The 12,978-nt window shown below is 43.3% G+C and overlaps 1 protein-coding gene across 2 annotated transcripts in view; it reads left to right on the top strand.

Annotated features, from left to right (window-relative positions):
* Positions 1 to 12,978, top strand: part of NUP153 (nucleoporin 153) — an 85,654-nt gene that overhangs the window by 3,892 nt on the left and 68,784 nt on the right. Inside the window, exons 2-7 of one of the 2 annotated variants that reach the window (XM_066992120.1) lie at positions 3,912 to 4,122; positions 6,241 to 6,489; positions 7,741 to 7,832; positions 7,915 to 8,037; positions 10,072 to 10,182; positions 10,320 to 10,358. In XM_066992120.1, coding sequence (XP_066848221.1) covers positions 3,912 to 4,122; positions 6,241 to 6,489; positions 7,741 to 7,832; positions 7,915 to 8,037; positions 10,072 to 10,182; positions 10,320 to 10,358 — 825 coding nt within the window. Of the gene's footprint in view, positions 1 to 3,911; positions 4,123 to 6,240; positions 6,490 to 7,692; positions 7,833 to 7,914; positions 8,038 to 10,071; positions 10,183 to 10,319; positions 10,359 to 12,978 lie in introns of both variants that reach the window. The other variant, XM_066992118.1, reaches the window with a different exon arrangement.

Raw genomic sequence — 12,978 nt, 5'->3', positions numbered from 1 at the left:
TGTTTGCCTAGCTATTACATGGCCAATGCAGGAGGGGTTTTAGTCAGTTCCCTGAGCACGTATTGTTGCAGAAGTCGGTGATTTCACTGCCCAATGTCTGTTATTAAGGGCACGATTCACGTCCCGTTATCGTTTTTATTATTTATTTATGTGTTTATTTTCTGGGGCGGCGATCTGTCACGATGCCCATCGTTCCCCTGCCGTGGGGTAGAATTTAGCGTGACGACTGCTTCCCGGACCAACGGGGCCACGAATCCGGCCTAAAACACTGCTTGTGCGTTGGTTGTCGGCGTGGGGGCTGTTGGTTGTCGGTGCGGGGGTATCGGTTGTCGGTGCGGGGGTATCGGTTGTCGGTGCGGGGCTTTTCTGACGAGCACTGTGGGCTCGGGGCGCCGTCCCACGCCCGGCGCGGTGCTGCGGCACACCGGCGGTCGGCGCCACGGCGCGGGGAGGCTCTGGAGGTGACTCCTAGCCCCGTGCTTACGGTGGCCGGGCCGGGGTTCATTATGGCGGCCGGGTCCTGAGGGCGGGAGCAGGAGGGCGGCGGGACCGGGACGGGACCGGGGCGGGGCGAGGAACGGGAGCGGCAGCGGGAGGGGGGGGCGCGCGTTCCCGTGAGGGGAGGGGGCGCGCGAGGGAGGGAGGGGGAGGGTGTGAGAAACACTCCGTAGCCAAGAACTTGGGCTCAGGCGAGGAGCTCAGCGAAGCAGGAATTTATTCGCGATCGCAGTGGCGGGCGTCCCACGAGCAGGAGCGCCCCTGCTGGTTCCAAAACCCAGTTTATATACTTTTTGATGACGGGACCCTCCCCTGTTTCCCCACTGAGGGGGTGATCCAGGCTCACAATCTGTCTGATGCTTCCCAGACAATGCATGGCCTTCAGTTGCCGGCCTGTTAAATTTCGAATTTCTTTTGACTTTTTTACTGGTTGAAGCGGTAATGTTTCTTCACTTACCTGACTTGACTCAACACCGTGATTTTCCCCGAATTGTTCTACGGAGTCTGGTTGTCTGCATTTTACAAGGTCGCCTGCTAAGCGTTCTTATCGCTGCAAGCACACCTCAATACCCCATTCCTTACCTTTAAACAACGTAACTCTGCAAAAACAACATTTTTATTCCCACGAGGGGCAGGGCAGGCCCCGCGGCGCGTGGCGGCGGGGGGCGGGGGGGCCCCGTGACGGCACCGAACGCGGGGGGGGGGGCGGTATGGCCTCGGGCGGCGCGACCGGTAGCGGCGCGACCGGCAGCGGCATGGCCGGCGGTGGCAGGGCCGGTGGCGGCGGGGCGCCGGGCGGCAGCCCAGGAGCCCGATCAGGAGGAGGAGGAGCAGGAGGAGGAGGAGGAGGAGGAGGAGGAGGAGGAGGAGGAGGAGGAGGAGGAGGAGGAGGAGGAGCGGCCGGCGGCAAGGTGAAGAGGCGGCGCCACCGTTTGGGCGCCGCGAAGCCCCCCTGTGCCAGGAGCAAGCGGGTGAGGAGCGGCCCCCCCACGGCGGGCCCTTCCCCCTCAGCCCACCAGTTACCCCCTTACTTACCCCCTTACCTTACCCGCCCCTTTATCCCCTTAGTTACCCCCTACCCACCTCCTTACCCCCTTAGTTACCCCCTCGACCGCTTAGTTACCCCCTTAGTTACCCCCTCAACGGCTTAGTTACCCCCTTAGTTACCCCCTCAGCCCCTTCCTAACCCCCTCAGTTATCCCCTCAGCCCCTTACTTACCCCCTTACCCCTCTACCCAGCCCATTACCCCCCTCCTCCCCCTCCCCTTCACCCCCAGCCCGCTGCCCTCAGGACCCCCAGTGCCACCCCCAGGGCTTTCCCCGCTCCCTGCACCCCTCCTCAGCCCATCATCAATTCTCTGAACGTTACCTGCCAGGCTTTGCTTCTCGTTTGTGCTGTAGGGTACAGCAGGTTGACGGTGAAAGCGGTCCGTCAATTCGGGCTGTGAAAATCCCCGTGCTGGAGGGGGGGACGCGCCGAGATCCCTCCCAGCAGCTCTTTGCTAAGAAATGTCAGGACGCCCAGAGAGATGCTCTGGAGATGCCCTCTGCACATGTTTGTTCAGCCAAAACCTCTCCGCTATGAAATGAGCAACGTAGCTGAGGGGATTGATTATCATATGCAAAACCAAGGGAGCGCTACGCATGGATAGCTGCTCAATTAGGTTTTTATCACTTGCAGAAATGCCAAGTCCCTTATACCATATATTGACAATCAATCTTGTCCATCTAAAGCTGGCCTGGAAGGGCAATGCAAACATTCCCCACGCTTACAGAGCAACCGTTGAAACCTCTGGCTTGAACAGTGCATTAATGTTGAAAGTGCCATAGCTTGCGTGTGCCGACACCGTGTAGCTAACTGATAAACCTTACACGTGGATTAAAAATAATCAGTGGAGATGGTTTTCTAACTTTTCCATTGTCTGTTATCTCTGCGTGTTTTCCAGTAGGTTTATTTAAAGAGTGTGCCAGAGCAAACACGTGCGTGGGGATATCTGGGGGATTCTGCACAGAGAATGGCTGCTGCACATCCAGCGCAGATCAAATTAACAGTAACTTATCGGGGAAGAATTTTAATGATTTGATAAATAGACAAACTGATAGGTGTTACATGTGTGCATTTATTATAGCAGTTAGCTTTGTAACCAGACGAATCGTGCAAATGTTCATAACGTAAAAGGACGAGCTTTGAGCAGATAGCTTGCTTAGAGCATTTGTCAATTAATTTCAGTTTATTTTCAATATCATGTCCACTCTGCAGAAGGTTCTGTGGCTTAATGTTAATTGTCTCTCAGTGATGCAGTTGGGGAGGCACGAAAGCGACCGATGCGATTTTGTGAGGTTATACCTCTGGTTCTGATCCCTACCCCGCTGTTTTTCTCATCCTTCCCCCTACAACTTTAGTCGATAAGTCGATTCTTAGAAATACTTAAATAGATGTGTTTTGTGTGCTTCTGATCGTAATTACAGCCCACCAAACCCTCTGTCTCTTACCATTAAGCTCTGAAGGTGCCTGGGCACTGTAGACAGTATAGTTAGCAGCTTCAAAGTTCCTGGGAACTAGTCCTGGATCTAATTTACTTTTTTTTTTTTCCCCCTGCCTGCAGGAGGGATGATTAGCAGGATGCCTAGCTCATGATTGTCTGCTTTCTGGATATTAATTTTTATTATTAATTTTTATTATTAATTATATTCATTTATATTAATGTATCTTTTATTTAACCGTAGTTCCTGGGGCTTTCGTTCAGGTGGGAATTCTCCGATCGTACCCGATGTATGCCGCAGAGTCAGTCTTCTACAAAATACAGCAACAGCTTTAGAAGGCTCTTGCAAGAGGAGGTGCTGGTGCTATAGCTATAGCTGTGTTTCTTCCAGGACATCTTCTGGGTTAGCCTGACTGTTGAGAGCAGAACTGTTTTTTGTGCGTATAGTCACTGCAATTCAGCATTACTAAAATTGAAAATATTTAGATTCACTGATTTTAATGGGTAGTATGGTCCTGACTGTCGCAGTAGATAATTGCTGAACTTCTGGTTTAGTTGGTTTTCACGTGAGGGTGCGAAGAGGAAGAGTCCTGGAACAAGTCTGTAGGTCAGGAGCTGTTCAGGCGTAGAGTTTCCTGATAGCCTTGCAGATTGACGACCTGCTGGTGAATTTTGGCAGAGGTTTCAGAACTTTGAACCTTGCCAAGGTCACTTGGAAGTGCAGAAAGTGATAGGTAGTTGTAAATCAATCTTAGGTGAATTTTAGGTTTACCAGAAGTGTAGCGATCCTATGCCAGGGATCAACCTCGTCGTCGTCTTCTGAATATTTGCTGTATAATATCTGTCTTCAAGGTCCGTGGAAGGTGGTATCCCAGCATATGCTGTTGACTGTGTTTCTGTAATTAAACAAGTGTTTTTTCTTTCAAGCAGGGAATAATTAGCAGAATGACAGAAACGGTGAAAAATATTGTACCGGCCTGGCTGCAGAAGTATTTCAATAAGCGTGAGGAGGAGTGTGTAGACAGAAATGAATCTGCAAACCAGGAGGAGACTCCGGTAAACTATCACCTCGATTATGCAGATGAAGATACCATAATCGATGAGAGATTCACGCCTGAACCAGCAAGAATTAGTAGACGAGGTATGTGAAAAATCATTTGGAATTCTGGCCATCTGTATTTATTCACAGATTTCTAGTTTTGAATCTGAATTTCAAAAGGAAATTGGAATGAGGGTTTTGACAGAATGAAAAAAAAACAAAAAAAGTCAAAACTGTTTGTGAAACCGTCTTAGCTTTAAACTGTATACACAGTTACGAAGCATACATCTTATGCTCTTGGAAGGCATCAGTTAACTTTAGGTACTCTATTAGCCAGGTGCTAAATGCTGAAAATAAGTCATTTGCAAGTGTGCTGGGTTGCATTTTCCATCTTTTAAAAGATATGGAATGAAAATCTGTCTAATTGCCTAAGGCAATTAAAAAAATTAATTTGTTTTGCAGTCTTCGAAACAAAAGACTAGATGCTAGAATGGCAGAGGAAAATTCCGTCTCGTGTCCCGACTTTGTTTGTTTTGTTTTGTTTTTTTTTGTTTTGGGCTTTGATCAATTTAGTAAAGTTCCTCGTTAACTTGATGGTGAACTGGGGAACTTGTGCACGGACGTGGTTTATGAGATTATTATCCTTAAAATATTCAATAACTTTAAGGTCTACGCGGGGGGAGGGGGTGTCTTTGAAAAGGTATTTGACCGTTGGCAACGAGGTTTGCAAGTCCTTTACCTCATGAAAGATTAATTTGTCTTACATCCAGTGCCTCTCACTGTTCCTGTAGTCCTGTTGTATAAATTTGCATCTATTCTTATTTGAGTTTCTCTTAAATTAGCTGTTTTGGGGAAGTCAGCTTTTAATAAGTAAAGAAGTTTTGTCTGAGCGTGCGTAGGTAACCATAGATAATGTGGAAAGTCAGTTGCTTCTGTTGTTGGCAGAATCAAAAAACAAGGAGGAAATATCTTTGCCTCCAATCTCATCTAATTGTAAACAAGGAGATTGATGGCTTTCTGTGTAGCTGTAGCTTGGGAATGAGTTTGGAGAAAAGAATAGAGAAGGTCTTCGTGACTGAGGAACACATGTTGGCTTTCCTATGTAACTGCGTGAAAGGAGCTTTCAGTAAGAACAGCTGCACTGCAAGCTTGCTAACTCCAGGAGATCAGGAGCAGGTGGACACCCTGGAACCTTTTGCAGCTTACGTTGCTGTCCGTGGGTGTCGCTTACTATGCTTAAGAATAGGATTTTTTTTTTTAATTATTACTACATTTTGAAACCAATGTGTTTCTTCAGTTCTGAGGTATCAGTGTGCTGGAGCCTATATTGGGTGGCCTTCCGCCTGAATACCTTTCTGTATCTCAAATGGTGCTGTCCTAAAAATCTGCTCATGGTTTGGAGAGCTAATTAGTGGTACTGCAGTGGTTATGAAGATTGAACTAACTAGTTTAAGCTTCAGTTCAAGTATCAAGAGGATAGTGGCTCAAAGTCAGTTGAATTGCCCAGATTCCTGGGAGAGACAGTAGGCTTTCATCAGGCAAAATACCCATGAATAGTTCCATTCATTTAGCAAGATAGACTTCAAGGCCACCTATTCCAGGCCACTGGCATTGTTTGCAGACCCTTTGCTTCAAGAGGGAAAAATGCTCATCTGGTTACTTGGGTCAACATCCTTGTCCCTTGGGTCAAAATCCCAATAGTTAATGGGTAGGAGATGATGTTTTGCCTCTAACGTGAGCTGATATGGAAGAACTTGGGAAAAAAGTACTGCAAACGTTCATTTTCATGTTGTGTATTCAGATTAATATAACCTTTGTTCCAATATTATGGAAGCTGCAGTGTTATCTGTAATTTACCGTGTAATCTCAAATTTTGTAAAGCTTATTGCAAGCTGTACATGGGAGAAGGAGTATATATGTTTGATTTAGTGAACGGCCAAGTCAGCGTTAGAGCATTTGAGCACGGGGTCAGAATGTGGTGTTGTAAAACCTCATAGTTAACTACTTCTGGATGCAACATTAATACTGTGTATCGCAAGCAGTGTTGTTGTTGTAGCCAGACAGTTAGATGCAACCGTATCTGGGTGAGGAAGAAGTTAAATTTGGCTTCTCTCTTTTTGCCTTAGAACTTGGCAATAGCATGGCTGTCGATAGGAAACAGGTTTTGGCTTCTGTGAGCTTGTCTATAGCAAAGCTAATTATCTCCCTGTTCTTGTCTAGAACCATCCACAAGTAGATCAGCACTGAACTTCCCAGTTGTGTTAACAAGGCCCTCTCTTCATCGGAGCCGTCTGAGTTACACCATGCTGGATTCTCCTGTCCCACCTTGTCAGCCCTCGACATCTTCTATATTTGGCATTGGCAGTCCTAGGCTGTCCTTCATAAAAGAAATAGAAGATTCTACCTCTCAACAAGATGATGATAACATCTCAACAACCAGTGATTCCTCCTCTAGAGCATTTGATGAAGGTGATTTTTGTGTTCTCTGTTTAATTGACTTTTTTTTTAATGTGAAGTACCTTGCGTTCTTTAATATTCCACATCACCTTAGTAAATAAAATAGGTGAATGTCAACTTTGGATGCGAGAATTAAATTGGATTTTTAGTGTTTTAGAAGTATATAATCCTATCACCTTTTTAATAGAAGCGTGCTTTGGAATACGTTTATGATACCCTGATGTTAGAAAGAGTCAATGCTGAAATATACACATTCAGCTAGGTTATATGTAAATTTTGAACTGGGACGGTAGGAAATCAGGCTGACTTGCCGTAGCTTGACAACTAGGCTGATTGTCTAGAAGGAAGAGTGACTCAGAATATCTAACAGACAGCTGGTTAAATGTGAATAAGTGCAGGTGACAAATAGGAACACGAGATGTTTTCCTGTGTTTCAGCAAGAGAAGATAAAGAAACTACTCTGACATAAGCTATAGGCTGTTTTTTGACCTTTCTTGGTAGAAGGCTTCAGCTGTCAATACTTTCATGTCTTTTGCCAAATTCATTGAGGAAAGCACACCATTTTAAAATAAAAAATAAGCATCGTGTCGATGTAGGTTGGTACGTAGGTCTTCTCGCTGAAAGGGCGAACAGCAGGTTTGCAGCTTTTTCTAGTCCCCCATATAGACAGGGACTGACGTGTGCTCAGCAGGTTTTCCAGAGAACTTTTGTACAGCTGAGAGTAGAGTTGCTGGGCTTTAGCAATATAACCTGAGTGCACTAGAACTTTCTGGTGTGTCTTCGTAAAACATACATGGGCAGAAGATCGTTAACTCTTAGAGCAGCCTGTGGGGAATCTTCCAGGTTTAAAACCTGTGTGATTATGATCTGTGCTGGCCTCCAGCCTTTTACCAACACAGAAAAAAGCTTTGTCCGTACAAATGCACTGATGTTTATGCGGTCCTCTTTTATCTTAGCCTGAAGGAAAAAAATATCTGCATTGGAAGCACAGTATTAGCTTGGTAAGATTGGTGAAAACTACTTGCAGCTCTGTGAACAGTTTTCAAGTTTGTAGGTGATACTTGGTTTTCAGTCTGTACGTGAAGTTGATCTATTTAAGGAAGCTGAAGTCATGCTTATTTTTCTGTATTGAAGAACTTGAATTAGTGTGATCTTTATTGTTAAAGTTCTGTATGTACGAGAGGCATTTACATCTAGCATACGTCATTTTGGCAGATGTTGCAGTTTTAAAAAATACTTCATCATCACTGCTCTGGCCCGCAGGAGCTGAAAGAACTCATTCCCTCTCGCAGCATTCTGCAGCTAGCTCTAAGAAACCTGCATTCGGTTTATCTGCTTTTGGAGGACTGTGTCCTGTAAGTACTGCACAGTATTTCTTTTAATCAGTTTGAATGTGTACCTGTTTTTCTATCCACCTATCGTACTGTGTTTCCGTAGGCACGTGGAAGCACATCTGTTTTTAAGCAAAACCAGCTTGGGTTTTCTCCATTTTACCCCGGAAAGACGGCCTATGGTGGTGCAGCTGTAAGATCAAGGCAGCAAAGAACGGAACCTTATCGGGTATGACAAAAGTAGTGTAGTATTAGTAGTCAAATGTAGTAGTCAAACCTGGCTAATATTTATCTGTGGATCTTCTTTTCCAAGCATGCCTACATTCATGCTATGGATATGTTGTATAAACCTGCAGTCTTTGAAAATATCTAAAATCAACTTTGCTGATCCTTTGTTCTTCTGTTACACAGAGGCATGAAGGACTAAATGCAGTCTCAAGATAAGCAGTAATATGCTTTCTGTTTTGAACGATTCATATAGTTCTTGAAGAGAGTTATTTGCCCCCAAGAGTTCTTGGAAATAGCAAATAAAAACTGCTGACAACTCTGATTAGCTAGAGCTGAATCGAAAAGGAAAGTCAAATCAGGTTTGGTAGGAATGTATTTAAATGAAAGTGACTTTTATCGATAAATCAAAAGGAATTTTAAGAAAATGAAAACGCGGGTTTGCTGGCTCTGTTCTGACAGTCCATTTCATTTGCCCCCAAGAGTTCTTGGAAATAGCAAATAAAAACTGCTGACAACTCTGATTAGCTAGAGCTGAATCGAAAAGGAAAGTCAAATCAGGTTTGGTAGGAATGTATTTAAATGAAAGTGACTTTTATCGATAAATCAAAAGGAATTTTAAGAAAATGAAAACGCGGGTTTGCTGGCTCTGTTCTGACAGTCCATTTCTGCAACGGAAAAAGGGCAGTACAAGTACCTCACTTACGGGAAACCTTGAAACCTTGTGGTGCAAAGCTGGGAACCCTCTTTGGTCGGCTATTTTTGTTTTTTACAATATTACTGCATTATGGTAAAAAGAGGAACCAAAATACTAGGCTTTTAAAGGAGAGAGTAGCTTGCTTCTTGCTGCTTGCTGTGAATGACAGCAAGGTACTAGAGAGTCCAGCGAAGGGCCACCAAGATGATCAAGGGACTGGGAGCACCTCTCCTCTGAGGAGAGGCAGAGACTGCTGGGCCCGTTTAGCATGGAGGAGAGGAGGTGTGGGGGGATCTTATTGGTGTATATAAATACCTGAATGGATGGTGCAAAGAGCATAGAGAGCCATTGTGTTTTCAGCAGTGCCCAGTGCCAGGTCAAGAGGCAACAGGCACAAACTGAAACGTGAGGCTCTGTCTGAGCATCAGGAAATGCTTTTGCACTGTGCGGGTGATGGAGCCCTGGCACGGGTTGCCCGGAGAGGCTGTGGAGTCTCCCTCTTTGGAGGTCTTCAAGAGCTGACTTGACATGGTCCTGGGCAACCTGCTCGGGGTGGCCCTGCTTGAGCGGGGGGGTAGACCAGGCGATCTCTAGAGGTCACTTCCAACCTTAACCATTCTGTGGTTCTGTGAGTCTCACTTGTGTTTTTCTATGCTGCGTGGTCTGCTTCCTGTCTTCACATCGTGTGATAAGCACAGTGTGGTTATTTGAGGGGTTTAACCTGGGAAGAAAAAAAGTCACACCAAAGGAAGTTTTTGACTGATATTTGATGTTGGGTGGTGCAAATAAACAGTTTACTTTTTCAGTGTAATGTTTAGATCTGTTACAGTTTAAATCAGATCTTTATCTTTTAAGACAAAGATTTGCAGCCAACTTTAATCTTGGGGGAAGGGAGGAAGCAAGAGAGAAGTAAAACTAGTTCCTGGTTATGATTGTATACACTGATTTTAAGATGGTACACTTAGACCATCGTGAAACTCTGAGGTCTGTGTTGTTACTGAAAATGCTTTCTGTACCACAAGCCTTTTCTTGAGTTCTGTTTCCCTGATTACTGCTTCGGAGGCCTTAGCAGTCCTAGCATCATCCGTCTTGACCTTTTACAAGTACGGAGTTCTTTTATTGCTCGTGCAACAAGCACGTGCAAGATGCACTGAGGCCCAAGGTAAACTTCATTAAACTCCGAATGTATTCTCTTCTTTATGGCTTGAACTCCCAGTGACTGCATTTTTCTCTGTCATCAGAATATATTGATTGTATCATCAGTGTAGCCTTGGGACGTAAAATACATGCCTCTTTAGCTCAGAATTGACCATTGTAACACTTAAAATGCTAATTTTTCAGGCACAAAGGAGAGCGAAAGCTAGACAAGAAACTGTGCGGTCCCGCGCTACCTTAAGTACCTCAGCACGGCGCATCTTGGAGGCAATGGAGAAGCTTTCAAGCCCTTTGTTGGTAAATAGCACTTCTTTTAATCTGTTTTTGCTTCATGTGTTTATAAAACTTAGTAAATGTGCCATCAAAGGATAAAGATAAAACTATTCTTCCTTACGTTGTGGCAGGTTTAATTTATTGCGCTGTTTTTTCAACAGGATGCTAAAAGAATGGCATCTGTTTTGCCGCTGTGTTGTGTAAGTTGACCGTGAACCCCCATATTTTTGTTGCAGGGAACCCTCTCTCTCAGGAAAAAAAAATTGCCCTCTAATAGTTATGCTTTTTTTTTTCCCTTAGCCTCCGGACATAGATAAATCGGATATTACTGACTTCCAGTCCAAACGAAGAAAGGTAAGAACCAATAATGTCTTAAGCTGAGGTAGATAACTTTTTCAATGCTTTATCACTATTAGAAAAATTTTCTCAAACCTCAGTGACAACATAGACATCAAATCAAGTTAATATTGGCATGTATCCACAATAGATGATGGGTTGTGAAGATTACTCAGGTTAAGAATTATGTTATCTTTGTAAGTTGAGAGCAACAACTCTAGAACACACCAAGTCGTTTTATCTTGTCCCCCAACTCGGGGTGAAGCTGCATATTAAAATTCCTGTTGAGGCAATTTTTCTCTTGAAGAAATGATCACAAATAGAAAAATACTGATTGAGTGGTCATATAGACTTTGTACAGAATTCCGTGTTCATTCGGGCACAGAAAACTAGTTTTTGTGCTTTTTATCACCATTCAAAGTAAAGAGGAGGAAAATTGTTAATTTCCGACGCTATAAATCTTACGCTCCTAAATTCCTATTTGGATGTAGCACAGAACTGGTGATAATGCTGTGGTAAAGCATGATTTCCTTTCATTTTCTTTAAAAAATGAAAACTAGTCATCTTTTTTTGATGACTTTAGTTAGGGGTATCATTAAATTGCAAAACTGTACCAGGCACAATAGCTCTTGGTGTATTAAATGCCTAACTGGGGGAATTAATATTTTTCATTTTTACCTTTAAAACCAGCGATGAACCATCGTTGGAGTCTGATAAATTTTCCATAAAATTAAATGGGCATCTCTTTCTGCGAAAACATCTGTGTTTCCAGTATCAGTCTGAGTGTACAAATGACCACTTGTTAAGTGTATGGGCTTCTTAGGCTGGAAATCAAAGTGGACAGTAATACTGGTTGCTTATTGCTTTTAACTCTTTCAATCTCTGTATTGTTTAGCCAGCACAATCTCCATTTGGTAAAGTTCTAAAATGAATGTAGCAGCAACTGCTTAGTTTTTAGGGGGGTAGAGGTTTTTTTTTTTCTTTTTCTTTTCCGACGCTATAAATCTTAACGCTCCTAAATTCCTATTTGGAGGTAGCACAGAACTGGTGATAATGCTGTGGTAAAGCATGATTTCCTTTCATTTTCTTTAAAAAATGAAAACTAGTCATCTTTTTTTGACGACTTTAGTTAGGGGTATCCTTGGGCTTATTAAATTGCAAAACCCTTAAATGACCACTTGAAGATCAGGTGACTGAAGGAAATAACAAGATGTGCAAACTTTTCATCTTCTGTTCTAATGAGAAAAGGGACAGTGTCTCAAGAAGTTTCTGTGCTAATTCCTTGACTGGATGGATGTATAATTAAGTTTACAATCACTTCAGAGTTTACAAACATCTCAGATTTCCTGGACCATCTTTTCACCATCTGCCAAATTACAAGGGCATGGAGAAGTGAAGTATATCATAAATATTATCCAAATAACTAAAACCAAATCTGGTGTGAATTCTCAGTTATATTATAGCAATACACCTGTGATAAGGCATTAAGAAAGATCTGCCAGATTTGCAACAGAGAGCCTGAAATTGTCAGCCACTAAATGAATGTTGCACGCAGCTGTCAGTGGGTGAAAGGAGATAGATTGTCTATTCATAATACTAGAATTCATAATGGTGGCGGGAGAAGGGTAGCCCGTGATGAGAAGCAATTATTTGCTGAGGAGACGATCGTGTGTTTTCCTGCTAAAGTGAACATGCGGTTGACGGAACACTTGTGCACTCGGGCTAAACTTCTGCAGTGGGTAGCAGTGATGTGGTATTTTTCTTATTTCAAGGAACTGTACCAGGCAGAATAGCTCTTGGTGTATTAAATGCCTAACTGGGGGAATTAATATTTTTCTTTTTTACCTTTAAAACCAGCAATGAACCGTCGTTCACTCGAAGTAGATTTGTGAACTTACATAAAACATGTCTTATTCAAGGTTTCAAACTGAATGTAATATTTTTTAGAAAGATGTATTTTTGTATACTTTAGAGAGAGTGTGAATCCTATTACTAAGAGCTGGGAGATACTGTGAAATTAAAGCTGCGGCGTAAACGATTTCCTGTTGGTATTGATTTGAACAATAGCATGCTTCCTAAGACTGTATTTTCTGATCCTTAAGACTGCAGGCGGAGCCATCGGTAAATCTTGTAGCCTTTAGGGTTTGTTTTCTGTCTGACAGTTCAGTTAAGTCAGTTTTGCAGAACACGCAGTGGTCTGTGTTAAAAATCAACTCTGGTCTGTGAAAATGCTTTGAAAAGGGAAGTCAAACCCACTACTTGAAGTGCATCTAATGCACATGTAAAGCATTGGATCATATTTTAATGAATGAGATTATTGTAAGATTGACAAGTTGTTTTTTTTGAGTGTGTTCTATTGTTTGTGTAACTTTGAAGAGGGAAAATGTAGGGGATGTGAAGCCCAGAAGCCTGTATAATTAGTTGCTTAACACTTCGAATGTTAAATTAATGAATTAAGCTACTAAAAAAAAAAAAATCACAGTG

This window comes from Anser cygnoides, chromosome 2, assembly GCF_040182565.1.
Source record: "Anser cygnoides isolate HZ-2024a breed goose chromosome 2, Taihu_goose_T2T_genome, whole genome shotgun sequence".
Lineage (NCBI taxonomy): Eukaryota > Metazoa > Chordata > Aves > Anseriformes > Anatidae > Anser > Anser cygnoides.
The sequence above is the reverse complement of the archived record's forward strand: the minus strand, read 5'-3'. Positions and strand labels throughout refer to the sequence as shown.